Here is a 17,651-nt window from a genome sequence, read left to right on the forward strand (position 1 = left end):
TAAACACCCCAAATCCCAGTGCTTACTAGTAACCAAAAGTTGGTGTGTTTATTTTATTTATTCCTTCATTCACCAAACCCTCCCTGAGTGTCCTCTGCATGGCCAGTCCTGTCCTGGGGCCCAGCGGAGACGGAGCAGCCCCATCCTGTCCTCCTGGGGCTCGCAGTCCAGTGGGAGAGACAGACCCATCCCGAGACAGCAATGACCCAAAGCTGGGACAGAGGAGCCCAAAGGGGGCACCTGACCCAGCCTAGCGGTCAGGGAGGCTTCCTGGAGGAGGGGGCCACTGAGTTGAGCCCTTTGGCCGAGAGAACACATATATGAAGAGGGTACAAAATGCTTTGAACACTGAAAAGAATCACACATGTATGGAGGATTGGTTGTAAAAGATGTGCTGGTCAGATAAGGCCTTTAGGTCATTTTATGGCGTCTCCTACCCCCCTGAATTTATTCTAGAGTCAGTAGAAGCCACTGAGGGATTTGAAGTAGGAGAGGACCTTGATTACATTTTCATTTTGATCGGGCACCTTCTGGGCTGCCAGGGGGATGGGGACAGGGCAGGAGCTGGGCCCATGGATCAGGGAAGAGGCGGCGGCAGCCAGAGGCAGAAACCGAGGTAACTACGCTCACCTTTCTGGCTGGGGCAGTTTTTAAAAACATGTTTGCGTGATTTTAAAAATACCCTAATTGCTAATGTCAGAGAACAAGTACTTAGTTTAAAGGGTCAAAGGCTTCTGTGATTTATAGTAAAAAGAAAAAAAGTCAACCATCTTTTCCCTTTCAATTCCAGCTCCCCACAGTGACCACATTGGCTCTTCTGGCTGATTTTTGGTATTTACTCCCATATTTCTAGATGAGGGGCTTCAGCGCCTAGGGCCCACTTTTCCCACGTGGGTCTTCCCAATATGGACAGTAAGGCTTTATCATGTCCAACTGGGACTTCCTGCCAGTGGCTGGCAATCCCTGCTGTCGCGTGCTGCCGGGTCCCGTGCCCGCCGTGGCCCGTCACATCAGCACTCTGTGGCGTTAGTCTGACTTGCCCCGTTGCTCACAGTTGAGTGATGGCAGATGAGGGTGGCGTGTCCTGTTTCACCAGGCAGCAGCCACTGTGAGTGTGCAGACGTGCTGTGCTGTCAGGGAGGGGGGCTCTGTTCCGCCTTGTGTCCGGAAACTGCTGAGCCCTCTGACCCCTCCTGGAGGGTGTGTGTGTGGGGGGGAGGCGTCCTTGTCCCAGCATCACAGTTCACACAGAGGAGTCACCTCAGCAACCTGCAGCTCCTTGTTCAGGAAGGCACGTGTACAGTACAACCAGGTGGGGCCAAGGACCTCACTCGGATTGACAGGGTGGGTGGAGGGAGCCCTTCACTCCCCTCCGGGACGACTCCTGGGGGCTGTGAGTGTGACCTGGAGAGTACGAGGGCTGTTCTGGAACCTTTTGGAAGGCTGATTTTATCAGCCCCCTTAACATGGGGGATGAACTCAGTCACCTGAATCAGAAAACTGTACTTGTGAAATTCAGAGAAACCTGATAAAGAATGGACATGAGTTTTGGGGCTTGAGTTGCCCCAGAAAGCGGATGCAAGTGTGGTGTGAGAAGAGGGCCTCGGCCGTGGTACCCTGGGAAGGCAGCCACTGAGGCACAGGAGGGGGCTTTAGAGACAGGACAGGAAAGGGGCAGCCTGAGGGGTGGGGGCCCTGGAACCAGGAGAAGCAAACATCTCCCATATTCTCTTTAGGGGGCAGAGGAGGTAAAAGTGTTAGGAGAGAAAGAGAAGGGTGAAAGGTGGAGCTGGGTGCTAGGGACCCAGGGCTTGTCCCAGAGACATTCACAGATCAAGACGTACTGGTACACGTGTTAGGTGTGTGCGTGTGTGCACGTGTGTCTCTGTGTGTGTGCATCTGTATGGGAGTGCACGTGTGTGTGCATGTGTGTAATGTGTGTGTGTGCATGCATATGAATGTGCCGTGTGTGGGGGGGAGCGTGTGTATGTGCGCGCGTGTGTGTGAAACAGCCAGTGGGTTTCTACCAGTTCTGCCCGGTCATCCCTGGCCCTGGAGGCATGGTGGCCTCAGCCGTGGTGATTCTGGGCCAGGGGGAAAAGGGAATTTTGGCAGGATATTAATTTTTAAAATAAAGGTCTAAGAGGTTGAGCCAGATATGTTCAAGATTTATTCCGGAAATTAGTTTTGCCGGAGTGAATCTATGGATTTTCTCAAGAATGAGAGTGGAATAGGTAATGGAAATGAGCTGAGTCTTGTGCCATTTGGTGAGAATTAGACCAAATACTTTCTAGATCCCAATGAACAAAGCCCTTGAGCTTCATATTACATGCTACAAAACAGGACTAATGTTCCTCCATCTTAATAGAAAATTTCCCTGACCCAAACAAAACAAACTTATCAGGCAGTGCTGGGGACACAGCAGAGACTGAGTTGGGCCCTGGTCTTTCCCCCAGGGAACTGTCTGGTGGGGGCCAGAGTCACCCCCACACAGTGAGGACCCAGAGTGCAGGGCTGGGGCGGGACCCGGAGGAGGGGACCCCAGACTTAGGAAATGCTGTGGCCCGGAGGGTGGGAATGAGGCTGGAGGCAGGAGCCCAGAGAGGAGGCTGAGACCTGTTGGATGTGGCTCAGGAGCAGAGCCCAGACCAGGGGTAGGACTTATTTCCAGGAACGAAATTCCTACCAGGAGTCAGGAAGAAGATGCTGGGTTGACATATACTAAGTTGAGCATTCTCTCTCCTAGTCTTTCATTGCAATTCTCTCAGTCCTACCAGTTGGTTACTTTGATCCCCATTTTACTGACAGGGAAACCGAGGCTCAGGTGGCCTATCCAGGAAGTGACAGAGCCAAGATCTGAGCCCCCAGGCCTGTGTGACTCTAGAGTCCTTGCTGCCATTTGTTAAGCCTGGCGCTGAACTGAGGGGTTTTGGCTTGACCTCACTTAGGCCTTTCATTTAGGCAGTGGGAGGGGCCCCGCTTTGCAGATGAGGAACTGGGGCTCAGAGGGCAGAAGTTGCTTGCCCACAGCAGCCTGGGTGGCTCCTCATCAGTGCACAAGCAAGAAATGAAAGTCGCAGCATGTGATAAGGCTCGATGCAGGAAGTGGCAGCAGAGTGACAGCAGGTGGGTGAACAGGTGGAGGCTGGGACTGCCCTTGCCACAAACTAAAGCAACCTCTCCTTGGTGTCTGGGAACTGAATACTGTCCCCTGGGGCAAAGCAGCGTTCATTGAGTCTTCAGAGGCAGGATCAACATCAAACAGCAAAGGTATAAAGTTCGTAACAGACAATGTTTTGACGAAATTTGGATGCTGATAGTTGCATTAAATACAGTAAATTTGAGTAAACCTAAATGAAATATGGGCCGTTCATTCATTCATTAAACTTTGTGTGCCTTCTTTTTTTTTTTTTCATGATTTTTAAAAAATTTTTAAAATTCAGTTTTATTGAGATATATTCACATACCATACAATTATCCATGGTGTACAATCAGCTGTTCACAGTACCATCATATAGTTGTACATTCATCACCTCAGTCCATTTTTGAACATTTTCTTTATACCAGAAAGAATCAGAATAAGAAAAAATTAAAAAAGAACACCCAAATTATCCCCCCATCCCACCCTATTTTTATTTAGTTTTTGTCCCCATTTTTCTACTCATCCATCCATACACTGGATAAAGCGAGTGTGATCCACATGGTTTTCACAATCACACTGTCACCCCTTGTAAGCTACATTGCTATACAGTCATCTTCAAGAGTCAAGGCTACTGGATTAGAGTTTGGCAGTTTCAGGTATTTACTTCTAGCTATTCCAATACATTAAAACCTAAAAAGTGTTATCTATATAGTGTGTAATAATGTCCACCAGAGTGACCTCTCGACTCCATTTGAAATCTCTTTGCCTTGAGTGCCTTCTTGATGGCAGGCCCTGAGAGGGGCATTTCTGGAAATCTCCCCTTCCAGAGCTCACAGTCCCGTCACCGGCCACCAAACTTACTCAGAGGGGAGGAATAATTTGCCAAAAAGCCCACATAAACTTTAAAACCATGAAATCAGCCTTTTTACTGGGAAGGGACCTATTTTTATAATCAATTCCCAGGCCTTCCCCTCACTACTCTCTCCTTCGTATTTTAGAAACAGGGAGACTGTAGGCCCAGATTAAACAAAACAAAACAGTTCAACCCCAAAGTAAACAGCGTTGTGATGAGGAAAGCCTAGGGAGCTGTGGGACCCCAGAGTGTAGATCTGACCTGGCTGAGAGGTCAGGGAGGGCTTCTTGGAGGAGGGGGCACTTCAGCTGAGTCCTAAAAGATGAATTGGGCCCAAACAGGAAAAGAGGAGTGGGGGAGGGTGTTCTAGGCTAAGGTTAATCCAGGTATGAGAGGGAAGGGTGAGCACAAGTGCTCAGGCCCAGGGCCAGGACAGACTGTCACCGTGATACCTGAGACCCCACAGGGCTCAGATGGGGTGCAGGGGGGCTGAGGGAACCCATCCTTGAGGGGCTTAAAGAAGTTCTTCCCAGAGTATGGTAGAGAAAATCAACAAAACTAGAAGAACTAATCGAGGGGGGAAAATCCCCACAAATATCCATGACCAGGTACTAAAAATGAGACTTCAACATAGATATACATATATTTTTAAATAATTTAAAAATAATAAGAGAATATCATAACTAGTTTAGCTAATACATTGAAAACATAGAGAAAATGGACAATTTTCTTGGAAAACATGAGTTATCAATGTTAACACAGAAGTAGAAAATCTGAATAGTTCTATAACTGTTAAGGACATTGAAGCCATAATTAAAAACCTTCCCTTAAAAGAAAACTGCAGTATGGGGCTAGTATTGTTTTTGCAACTATTCACGTAACTTTGAATTTATTTCAAAATAAAATTTAAAAAAAAGAAAACTGCAGACCCACATGGCTTCACAAGGGAATTCTTCCAAACATTTAAGAAAAAGATAATACCGGTCTTATCCATATCTTTCTAGATAGCAGAGAAAGTGGGAACACTTCCTTGTCCATTTTATGTGTCCAACGTAATACTGATACCAAAACCTGACAAAATTCATTACAAGAAAGGAAAATTACAGGCAAAATTCTCTCACGAACATGGATTCAACTATCCTAAATAAAATATTAGCAAACAGAATACATAAAAGGCATTATAAATCATGACCTAGTGAGGTTTATTCCAATTATGCAAGGTTTTTATAGCATTTGACAATCCGTCAATGTAATTTACCACAGAAATAGTATAATAGAGAAAAGCCATATAATATTATTCAGGAAAGTCATTGATAAAATTCAACATCTGTCCATGATAAAAACTCTTTGAAAAATAGAAATAGAAAAGAACGGTCCTTAATCTGACAAAGAGTATCTTACAAAATAAGTTCAGCTAACATCATATTATTTATACTTTGAAAAAATTAAATCTCCTCCAATGTTGGAAATAAAACACCAACTTTTCTAGACAACATAGTGGTGGAGGTTGTAGCCAGGGCAGTAAAGCAAATAAATTAACTAATGAGTGAACGAATAGACAAATGAATAAACAAATGACACAAAGATTGAAAAAGAAATAAAACTGATCATTGGCTGATGACTTGCTTATGTATATAAGTAAGCCAAAAGAATGTAAAAACAAGTAATCAACATTAATAGATGACTTTAGCAAGGTTGCTGGATATAAGATCAACATACAGAAATCAATTATATTTCTATATACTATGAGCAAACACTTGGGAAATGATTTTTAAAATACCATTCACAGTAGTACCAAAACCCCTCAAATATCTTGGAATAAATTTGATGAAAGATGTGCAAGGATCCTACCCTGAAAACCACAAAATATTACTTAGAGAAATTAAAGAATACTTACACATATGGAGAGATTTATCCTATTCATGACTTGGAGAACTCAATAGTGTAAGTTATTAAGGCTTTCCAAATTGAGCTACACAGTCATTGCAATTCTTATTTTTTTGGTTGCTCTTTTGGGTTAAGAAAAAGCTGTTTCTAAAATTTATATGGAATAGAAAAATTTAAAGGAGGAAGATTTACACTGCTGGATTTCATGATTTATTATAAAGCTAAAGTAATTAATTAATACAGTGTATTATCAGCACACAGATAGATAAATAGACCCATTAAAAAAAATGAACTATGATAGAACCATACACATAGGGTCAGTTTATTTACAACAGAGGTACCACTGCACTTCAGTGGGCAGAGGATGGTCGTTTCAGTAAATAGGGCGATTGGCTGGCCATGTGGAAAACAGTGAACCTTGACCTTACCTGACACCATACACAGAAATCAGTTTAAGATAGATTGTAGACCTATATGTACAAGCTAAAGCAGTAAAGATAAAAGGAAATGAGAATATCTTTAAGATTTTGAGAAAGGCAAGGATTTCTTAAACTTAAGGACAGACAAGTACCATCCATTAAAAAAAAATTGATATATTGGGCTGTGTTAAAATTAATAATTTCTGTCTATCTAAAACCTTGACAGTTGAGAGGGAGAAAAAGACCAGCCACAGACCAGAGGTTGTCACAGTGCCTGTGTCCCACAAAGGACTCATCCTGTGGGGATGGATGGATGGATGGACGGATGGACTTTTGTATACATCCATGTGTGTATTATTTATTTATTTCTACAAATCCATTTTTGAAAACAGGAATGTCACAAAAGGGAATATCTAAATGGCCAATAAGCCTATGAAGACATGCTCAACATCATTAGTTATCAGGGAAACACAAAATAAAACCACGATGAGATACCATTACATACCCATCAAAATCATTACAATTAAAAAGATTGGGGGAACAGTTTGGCAGTTCCTCAGAAAGTTTAACACAGAACTACTATATGACCCGGCAATCCTACTCCCAGGCATAAACCCAAAAGAATTGAGAGCAGGATCTCGGACAGATATCTGTACCCCAATGTTCACAGCGACATTATTCAAAATAGCTAAAAGGTGGGAGCACCCCAAGCATCCATCAGCAGAGGAATGGAGCAGCAAGGCGTGGTAGGTGCCTGCCATGAGATAATGCTCAGCTATGGAAGGAGTGAAGGGCAGGTGCATGCCACAACATGGATGAACCTTGCAGACATGATGAATGAAATAAACCAGACATAGAAGAACAAATACTGTATGATTTCTCTTATGTGAAATACTTAGAATAAGCAAATTCATAGAAACAGAAGGCAGAACAGAGGCTACCAGGAGCTGGAGGAAAGGGGGAAAGGGGAGTTGTTGCTTAATGGATATGAGTTTCTGTTTGGGATGATAAAAATTTTCTGGAAATAGATAGTGGTGAAAGTTAAATACAGCACTGCCAGTGTACTTAATGGCACAGAGTAGCACACTTAAAAATGGTTAAAATTATATTTACGTTGTGTATATTTTACCACAATTAAAAAAAAAAAGTTTGACAACACCGAGTCTTGAGGAGATGGAGCAGCTGGAGCTGTCAGACGCTGCTGGTGGGAGGGTGGACGGCACAGTCGCGGTGCACCTTCATTTGGCAAGATCTGCTAAAGTTAATCACCGTGTACATCAGCAATCCCACGCCTAGGTGCGCCCCAGGAGAAGTGAGTGCTCATGCAACCAACGACAAGTCCACAAATGTTCATGGCAGCCTTCTTCATAATAGCCCCCAACTGGAAATAACCCAAATGTCCATCTGCAGGAAAATGGATAGACCAACTGTGGTGTGCACACAACAGACCCCACTACTCAGCAGTAAAAGGGAACGGACTCCTGAGAAACATGGCATCATGGGTGGATCTCTAAAACACTACCCTAAGTGCAGAAGCTTTACTTCTTCCCTGCGTAATTCCATTTATATGACTTTGTCTGTGGGGATAGACGTGAGAGTGATGGTCAGTTACTTGGTGGGGTGGGGTATTGTCTGGGAGGGGGCCCCGGGAGCATCTGGAGTTCCTGGCTCAGCTTTGTTTGGTGCTGGGCGAGTCTCTCCCCTGTAGGAGGCCTTGGGCACTGTCCTGATTTTGGGGGGCCTTCAGCAGCACCTGGCCTCGACTCACCAGATGCCAGTGGCACCCCACCCCCCAAGTTCTCAGCACCAAAAATGTCTCTAGACATTGCTAAACGAGTGGCAGGGGAGTGGGGAACAAATTGTTCTCATTTGAGATACACATCTTTTTACAAACATAAAGTCATGGAGCTGAACACTTAAGATCATTGCACTTTTTAAATATTATTCCTCAGTTGAAAAGTTAAACACAACACACACACACACACACACACACACACACACACACACACATCTCTTGCTAAGAGCAGCACCCTGAGCCTTCTAGAACTTACCTGGGAAGGAGCAACGAAGGAGTTCCCTGAAGACTGAAGACGAGCCCTGAGCTGTGGCAGATTTACAGATCCCAAGCAGAAGTGCAGCAGTAGGGCCCCTGGCCCACTCCTGGGGCGTCCCCTGCGTGAATGAAGCCCAGGGTGAGTTCCTGGGATGTGGCTGCTGCCCGAGGACCCTGCCCTTGTGGCTGCAGAGCTCCCCCTCCCAAGACCAGTGTCTGCGTTCCTCCCCTCTGTTGGATGGGGCGGCACCCTGTAACCCAGCAGTTTCACTCCTGGAAATAAAAAACTCAAACGTCCATCAGCAGGAGGCAGACGGACAAAACTGGTGGTGTCCACATACCATGAAAGATATATAGCAATAAAGAAAAAAGGAGCGAGTTCCTGAGACATGCAGCAAAACGGTGATGTCACAGGTGTGATGCCGAGCAAGGAGACAGACCCGGAAAAGAACAGGCAGCTATGATGAGAAGGGGGCAGAGGCTCTGTGGGGAGGCCAGAAGAGGGGTGTCCTAGGGGTGGGGGTCCCAGCTGCACCAGGGCTCGAGGCCTCCTGGAGCGCCGGGAATGTCCTGAAGCTTGACCTAGGTGATGGTAACATTGAAAAACCGTCGTGCTCCACGTTTCGTATCGGTGCACTTTACTCTATGTGAGTTAAATTTCAATAAAAAGGAAAAGAAAGAATAAGGGAATTTAGCGAGGCTGCTGGATACCAACTTATTTACAGCACTCGATTGTATTTCTCTATACCAGCCACAGTCAAATAGAAATGAAATAAAAGAAAGCATTAACAATAACATAAAAAAAATCTGTCAATACCTAGGAATAAATCTAACCACAGGAGTGCAAGACCCGTGCCCTGAAAACGATGGAAACTGCAGAGAAAAGCAAAGGCTCAGGAGATGGAGAGATGTGCCACATTTCTTGGAGCCAGAGACTCGACTGGACGCGGTGGAATGCCCACAAAGTCCAGGGCCGTGGCTTTCAGACCTTCACCACCACCCGGTGTGCGTGCACACACACACACACACATGCAGATACACACACACACAGCGAGAGCCAAAGTTCTGTGAAACAATACTGACCCTGCCTCTGCAACCTTGACTTTCATACTTACTATTCTTTTCTCGTTGGTATTTTTAACGCTTGTTGCGAGGTACTAAATTTATTTCCTGACCCACCAGTGGGCCAAAGCCTGCTGGGTTAGAGACCCCTTTGCTGGAACAGCAGTCTGTCCAGATAAGAGCGCGCCGACACGGGGCCGAATGCCAAGCCCCTGGGTGGGATGTTAGGCTAGAGAAACCCCCTGGCCTCGGAGTTTAGAACCTTCTCCAGGGGCCCCCTTCATGACACAGCATGACAGAGGGACTCCTCTGTAGCCCAGTCACAGCACGCTCAACAGTGTCTCCGCAGTCATTGCTTTGGACGTAACTGTTTATTTTCATTTTTTCTACTCAATAGATTGCATGGAGTACAAGGGGCCTTACTCTACCCCAGAGCAGCCTGGTGTTAAGCTTCATAGTGTGAAAGGATGAGCAGGCTGTGGGGGGCTGGGGCTGAGGGGGGAGGGGAGGGGGCTGCAGCTTTCACACACACACACACACACACACCCCACCCCCTGGCTGACAGTGGTGGGAGCTGAGGGAGACCATGAGAAGGTTATAATGAGAGGACTCATTTATACAAGTCACCTGTAAAAATGGGGAGTCAGGGTGGGTAAAGGGCAAACTGCACGAGACAAAGCACTTGTCTTTTATAGTGGGGCTGGGAGATCGACAAAAAATAATTGGGTAAATATGAGCAGACTTCCCGTTGAAAAGTTCAGATACTGAGATGAAGTGTGCCCACTCCTGTTGGATATCAGGGAGGTGACACTGGGGGAAGGCCGACAGGGACAGTAGCTGGGGGACACGCCTGAGGGGCTGTGAGGATCAAGGGTGGGTGGCTTGGACTTTTCATTTTATTGTCTGACTGCTCCCCCCCCATGTGATGTGTTGCTTTTATTAGTGAAAGAGAAGGGTGGTCTTTTTTTTTTTTTTTCCCCAGCTGGTTCCCTCTGGTTGCAGGGGTGAGACTGGGGCCAGCAGATCTCGGGAGGAGGTGGGGGCAGGAGCCGTTTATTCATTAAAAAAGATATGCTGTACATCATCTGGGTGCCCGGCCCTGGGCTGGACAATGCTGGGGACACAGCAGCGACAGTGGCAGTGCTGGGCCCCACTCGTGGGGCACTCAGTCCAGTGAGGAAGTGGACAGCATACGAGTTGACTAGATACGGTCATGGCCAGTTGTGACAGGTGCTCCAGAAGGATATACAGGGTGAGGAGAGGAACGGAGGGGACATTGGTCACGGCTGGGATGGAGGCTGGACCAGGCAGCAGCAGAGAGAAGGTGGGTGGGAGAAAACTTGGAGAGGCAGGATGGGCCACATCTGGCTTCTGAGAGGGGGAAGGGCTGGGTGACAGGGTGGCCGGGGAGGGGCTGGGTGACAGGGTGGCCCCACAAGGAAGAACAAGCTGGGGTGTGGCAAGTGTGAGGTGTCAGGGAGGCGTCCAGGGGCCTGTTGGACCCGCGGGTCTGCTGCCATCCCCTGGCCTATCCCATCCTGGCTCCTCATAGCCACCCCTTCTTCCCAACCCTCCCTTCCCACCCAGACCTTGTTTCCTGAACCCCCAATCTGGCCCCCGGCCTGCGGGGGATGCCATCAGCCCCTGCTCTGAAAATCCTCAACACACGCACACAGCCTTCAACTTACCTTCCTGTGTCCTGGGTATGTGCCTCCAACACCTGCCCACACCCATTTGCACCCCCAGGCCCACCTGCGACACGCCTCCCCACAGGCTGACTGCACGGAGATGACAGTCGCTCAGGGATGGCAGCAGGAGCTGGTGCTTGTCCCTCCTCACTTCTCTCTGGCCACCTCTCCCCAAGCACAGAGAAGGAAACTGAGGCTCAAAGCTGGGTGACACTGCACAGATCGGCCTCACACTGGAGTCTGGATCTCCAGACCCCAGGAACCCCACACCACCAGAGCCCAAGCACCAGTCCCCAGTAGCAGTGGCTGCAGCAGCTCCTGGTTCCCAAGGGGCCCTGGGTGTGCTGCCACTTGGGGCCTTACCCAGACCCCCAGGGTGGAGCTCACCAAAGTCTGCTGCCCCACTCTTTAAGCATTTTTTTTTAAACCCTCTCGTGCATTTTTAAGTTGACAACTAAAGCTTTTCTTTATAAGTCTAAATAGTTACAGAGGATATGATTTCTTATGCGTTATGAATATTGACATTTTAAAGCAGAGCTGGTGCCTCCTTCCTTTGAACGTTATCTAATCAGTCTAAATAGTGAGTTGATGCCTTCTGATGCCAGCTAAAATAAAGTAAAAAAAGAATAAGCTCTTCTTTTGCAGTCAGAAATTCCACACGTTTCCTTTTGTCCTTGAACTACCATTTACAGTCCCCATCCCCACAGATTTTGTCTAATGAATTATTTATTGGCAACAAAAGTAATTTTAATTTGAATTTCCTGTCACCGTAAGGCCCTAAATGCTGAATATTTTCTTCTGGATTGTTACCTTTGAAATTATTATTAGTGCAAAATTAATTTAAAACTTTAATATATTGTGTATGGTCTTGTATGATACATTTCCATAGATAACTGTCAAACATTAAATGCACACAGATATGCTGGAAATGAATCTCCAAATGAGCTAGGCAGGGCTCCCTCCCCCTTCCCAGTAATGCCACATATCCTTGGGCGAATATTAATTATTGCAGGAGTGAGTCACAATACAGCAGCGGCTAGGCAAGGAAGGCGCTTTGGTCCCCGCAGCACCCCTCAACTCCTAAGCGCCTTCAAAGGTCCGTGCGCACTGACGTTAGCTCCACCTTCAGGGCCGGTGAAAGTTGAGGATTGGAGTTGCCAGACTTACCAAAGAATTGGTTATCCCATGTTCAGAGTCACTCAACACTGACTTCCACTTTTCAGCTACCCTTTCTTTGGAGCCAGGAGGTCCCCTTCCACCGCCGCCCCCACCCTGCATTTTGGGAGGATTCGGGAGGTGGGAGGTGCCGGGGGAGATGGCCGCCCTGCCTGGCCGCGGGTGGCTTGCGGGAGGACCCGAGGCTGCCCGAGCTCCTGGCAGCAGAGCCTTCTCACCTGCCCTGGACTTGGCCCTGGAGGGGCTCCTTGGGACCCCCCGCCCCAGGGGAAGAACCTCCAGTCTGAGGACTTCCTCTCCAGGGCAGGGTTTCTCTTCCCTGGCTTCTTGCTGGAATCTTCTAAGGCGCTTTTTAAAGACGCCCCGGAGCCATCCCAGCTAGGTGATTTAGCCGCCCTGGGTGGGGCCGAGCGGAGATTCCGGCCACCCGGTCCCCATCACTCCGACGGAGACCCGGAGGCGCCGGGTGGGGCTCGCGGGGGGCTCCCGAGCTTGGCCTGACCCCTCTCTCCCCCCCGCAGTGTACCACTGGGTGGAGATGCGGACCAAGATGCGCATCATGGGCTTCCGGGGAACGGCCATCAAGCCGCTGAACGAGGAGGCGGCCGCCGAGCTGGGCGCGGAGCTGCTGGGCGAGGCCACCATCTTCATCGTGGGCGGCGGCTGCCTGGTGTTCGAGTACTCGCGCCACCAGGCCAACCAGCGCCACAAGGAGGAGGAGCAGCGCGCCGCCTGGGACGCGCTGCGGGACGAGGTGGGCCACCTGGCGCTGGCGCTCGAGGCGCTGCAGGCGCGGGTGCAGGCGGCGCCTTCGCAGGGCGCCCTGGAGGAGCTGCGGGCGCAGCTGCAGGAGGTCCGCACCCCGGACCCGCCGCCCGCGCCCCAGGCAGGGCCAGCGCCAGGGAAATAGGCGGTGGGAGCCTGGACGTGGGCGTGGCCGTGGGGGCCCCGACATGGCCGTCTCCCCGCACTGTCCCTGACTGCACTGGCCCAGCCAGACCGCCGGGATCTTGGATTGGGGCTGAGCCAATTTTGCATTTGGTCAACTCCCTACTGACGAGACCAGTGGTACCTGCCACCGGGACCCTTCTCCCAGCCGGCAGAATGGTCCAACGTGGCCCTTCCAGCCTCCAGCTAATGGTACAGGCCTTGGTGCTCTTTGTCCCCACCCCCACCCCACGCAGACCCTCAGGGTCCCGGCCAGCAGGAACTCGCGCTCTCTCTAATGGCAGAAGAAAAACCCGAACTGGGCTTGAGCTGTATCAACCTGTCATTGTGTTGCCACACCCCCGTGTACCTGGTGGGGTTATGGGGTTACCTTTTCCTAGGACACACATCCGCCTCTTTTGTCCGTGGGTGGGGATGGTTGCGAGGCCATGTGGTGCCTGTCATCAACTTCCTTCCTTGGGAAGTCGGCTTTGGCTGGGCCGTCACCCTCTCTGCTTGAGGGGGAAAAGGATCCTGACCTGTGGTATATCCACCCACTCTTTGTATCTCTCCCTTAACCCGACCGTGGTACTTTCAGTGGAACGGCTACAGGGTCTTCCAGCTTGAACCTACCCCTCCCAGATACCCTTCCATGACCTCTCCCAGGACATGTCCCTTGGGGTGGAGAAATGCTCCTCACTGAGCTGTGGAGGTTCATGCATCCTGCTTTTGAGTCTAGCCTTTTCTACCTGTCCCACCGTCCCTGCACCTTGTGCTGTCTGTCCTGTCCTTTCCCCGACTGGCCTCTTAAATGGCCTCTTTCAGGGGCCTCCCGGGCACACCCTACAACATGGATTAGATTGTTGCATCCCCGTATCTGCCATCCAGATCTGTCACTATGTGCCGTCACCTTCCTCTCCTCAGGGCTCCAACCTGGCCCAGGCCCCCCTTTCCTGCCCTCCCGACCCCGAGTCCCTCCCCATCCCGAGTCCCTCCCCATCCCACTGGAATACCCCCCGGTGGCTCTTGCCTTGGGCTGCTGAAACATGTCACTACCAATTTGATGGATAAAACAACATGGATTCTCTCATAGTCCTGGAGGCCGGAAGTCCAAAATCAAAGTGTCTGAAGGGCCCTGCGCCTCCTGAAGACCTAAGGGGAGAATCCCTCTTGCCTCTTCCTGCTTCTTGGGGCTCCAGGTGTTCACAAGCTCACGTGGGTGCGTCACTCCTGTCTCTCCGTGTGTCTCTGTCACCATCTCCCTCTGCCTCTTTCTTAGCAGGAAACCTGTCATGGGGTTCAGGGCCCACTCTACACCAGGAAGGTCTCCTTTGAGAGCCTCAACTTAATCATACCTGCAAAGACCCTTTTCCCAAATAAGGTCATGCACACAGGTTCTGAGGATTAGGTGGGGGGACTGCCATTAACCCACTACACTTCCTCACCCCAGCAATACTCTGAGGCCTTCAGGAAGGACCCCTGCCCCTGCCAAGCCCGGGACCTCCAGACCCTCCCCCAGGGTCTGCCCCTCTACCACTGGCTCCCTCCCAGGACTCCCCACTGCAGCCGGGAGGGCTTCAGGCCCACCGGTCTGGATGCTGTTCCTAATGTTTCCCATAAGGGAGCCCAGGTAGAAGTTATTTTAAGGTTGTGTGTGAGAACCATGATATGCTTCTCCAAAATGGGTATAAGGCTCATTAAAACTGGGAGAGAAGCTGGGAGGGTTCTTGGGCAGGAGCTGAATGCATCCTCCAAACCTGGGTGACACAGAGGGATCTGCCCGAGGCCATTAGCAGATGAGGGACCACCCTGGGCCCCTCCAGGGTGGTGAAGTAGGGGCACGGTGAGGGGCACAGAGGAAGGCCAGGAGGGGCCCCAGCTTATCCTGGGTGCAGGGTGCCTCAAGATCCAGAGGGTGCTGGTGCCGGGTGACGAGGTGGAGGAGGAAAGGCAGGTTGTTGGTAGGGGACACTTATCCACACAGAGGCCCAGGGCATCGGGGAGACGGAACTGAGAGATGGGGCACCTCAGTCGCCTATCAGAGTGGCCCCAGATTGCACCCCAGAGCTTAGCATTTCATAAACCAGATAGACCCCAGAGCTTAGCATTTCATAAACCAGATAGACCATTGCACGAGAGCCTATTTCCAAGACGCTACCGGTGAAGGTGAGAGGAGTGGGTTTCCCCCTCTTTCTTCTGCCCTCACTTCACTTTCCTGGGGTAGGGAGGGGGTTAAAAATGATCTGAAGTGCCAGTCCTACCCAAATGGAAAACCCAGAAACTGGGGAGATGAAAGAGCATCTGAATGCACTCTAGAGAGGGGGAGAAGCTGGAGTTGAGGGAGCTGTGGAGGTGGATCCCGGGTGGGGGTGTCTTTAGAATTGGGAATGACCTGAGTGTGTTAAATGATGACAGGGAGCCAGGTGAGTGGGCGGTGCCTGGTTCCCATAGTTACCCTGTCCCTCCAGGCCAGGGACTATGACTCCTTCCCCTTCCAGTCACCTCAATAAATAGCAGTCACACCCAGAACAGCTCCTGTTTATGGAGCCCTGGTAGGTTCCAGACACTGTTCTAAGTGCTCTAAGTAATCCCTACAACATTATTTTCTCCCTTTCATTGATGAAGAAACTGAGGCACAGAGAGGGAGAGTCACTTGCCCCAGGTCACACAGGCAGGAACGAGGCTGAGGTAGGATGGGAAGGCTGGCAGTCTGCACAGGAGCACACACTGCGAAACGCTGTGCTCACATCCCCGAGACTTTATTAAAGCTGACCTTGGATGTGTCCCTCAATGTGGTCAGGCCTTGTTGGATAGTTGCCAGCGCCACCCACTGAGGGGGGAGGGAGAAGGGAATCTGCGTGGACATGAAACGATTTACCTCAAAACGCTCAAAGCAAGAGGATGGCTCATTGCTCTGGTTTCACACTCGCTAAATTTTTGTACACATTTGTAATTTGGAGAGAGAGATTAGAATAAATTTGTAAACGAAGTGGGTTGTCTTCAAGTTTGTGCCTTTTTTCATTTTTAAGAAATCCCTATTAACCTTAGGAAAATGTTCTTCGTTTATTCTTTCTTTCAACAAACTCACCGAGTTGGCCACTGGGTGCCGGGCTGGGTGCTGGCCGGTGCTGGGGTCCCACGATTGGCCAAGACAGCCCCAGCTCTTCTCCCGGGGCTCCGGGTGCAGAGGAGAGACGGGGGCACATGCAGAGCTGCTTTTCTGGGGACACTTTTCACCATCTTCCCAGTTATTTGGGAAGAAGGGGCCAGCCGGGTGCAGATTCTCCCTTCCTGAGTGACTCAGGACTTCACCATAAGGAACAGGAACCCGTTCAAACTGGGTCCTGCAGAATGAACTGGCAAAGCTGGGCTCACAAAACCCGTCAGCGGGGTCCCGAGGGCTCTCCCTCTCCACCTCCCGGCTGGCGGCCCTGCTGCCTGCTCTCGGCTGGGAGAGAACCCAGAGGCTGAGAGCTGCCCCCCACAAAATGGTCTGCATGTAAGCCCCAGCCTGTTTCCCTGGCCCAGCCATCCACGGTGACGCTGAGCAGCGGGGCCTGGGTCTCACGTCCCCAAGGGCTTGGGGCTGGAGTCGGCACGGACAGAAGGAGGGACAGGTGTGTGCAGATCACCCAACCTCTCATCAGAGCAGCCTGCACTGAGCGCCTGCTGCGCGCCCGGCCCCACGCCGGTGGCTGGGAGTCGGCCCGGAACACGACAAGGTCCCTGCCACCGTGGAGCGGACATCCTAGGGCTGGAGATGGATGATAAAGAAGTAAAGAGAGAATCCAGAATCGGGGTGACAAGTGCTGAGAAGAAAATTAAAGCAGGAGTAATGGGAATGGCTGATTTAGATCAGGTGGTCGGGGAGGGCTGGCAGAGGAGCCAGGGGCCCCAGCTACCAGGGTAGAGCAAGGATTAGAACGACAGCCCTTGGGCCAAAGCCAGCCAGCTGCACCAACCCCCATGCCTGTATTTGTCAATAAAGTTTGATTGGAACACTGCCATGCTCTCATATATTTTCTATGGCAATTTGCCCTACAACGGCAGAGTTGAGAAGTTGCAACATACCCTCTGGCCTGCAAAGCCAAAAATATTTACCATCTGCCCCTTTACAGAAAAAGTACCAACCCAGGGAAGATGCTAAGTGAGGAGAAACTGATGGGTGTACAAAGGCCCAGCCCCCTTGCCTCAGTTGGCACAACCTGGAGGGCCATATCAGCTCCAGAGCACCCCACAGGGTGGCTGAGGCCTATGGAGACACTTCAGCTTCTCCTGCTGCTGAAGCATCCCCCAGTCCTGCTTCTCCTTCTCCCCAACAGGAGGCACTCCCAGGAGCGCTCCCCAAAACCCCAGTGCACACAGATCTCAGAGTCTTGGCCTCGATCTATGGTGACAGGCCACAATAAGAAATATAGGTTCTATGATCCACCATACCCATCTT

At 50.1% G+C, this 17,651-nt stretch overlaps 1 protein-coding gene and 1 long non-coding RNA gene across 4 annotated transcripts in view; one reads left to right on the forward strand and one right to left on the reverse strand.

The window, feature by feature from the left end:
- The window catches only part of OPA3 (outer mitochondrial membrane lipid metabolism regulator OPA3), a 75,739-nt gene that overhangs the window by 28,737 nt on the left and 29,351 nt on the right, over positions 1 to 17,651 (forward strand). The window contains exon 2 of one of the 3 annotated variants that reach the window (XM_037819194.1): positions 12,802 to 13,133. The exons of 1 other annotated variant lie outside the window; for it this stretch is intronic. In XM_037819194.1, the coding sequence (XP_037675122.1) occupies positions 12,802 to 13,133 (332 nt within the window). Of the gene's footprint in view, positions 1 to 12,801; positions 16,197 to 17,651 lie in introns of those variants that run through there. One more of the 3 variants, XM_037819196.1, reaches the window with a different exon arrangement.
- LOC119521132 lies at positions 4,490 to 9,691 on the reverse strand. The gene is made up of 3 exons (XR_005214313.1): positions 9,470 to 9,691; positions 8,353 to 8,473; positions 4,490 to 7,705 (listed from the first exon to the last, which is right to left on the reverse strand). It is a non-coding gene; the product is annotated as an uncharacterized LOC119521132 (long non-coding RNA).

The sequence above is a fragment of the Choloepus didactylus genome, chromosome 27 (genome assembly GCF_015220235.1).
Source record: "Choloepus didactylus isolate mChoDid1 chromosome 27, mChoDid1.pri, whole genome shotgun sequence".
Classification (NCBI taxonomy): Eukaryota; Metazoa; Chordata; class Mammalia; order Pilosa; family Megalonychidae; genus Choloepus; species Choloepus didactylus.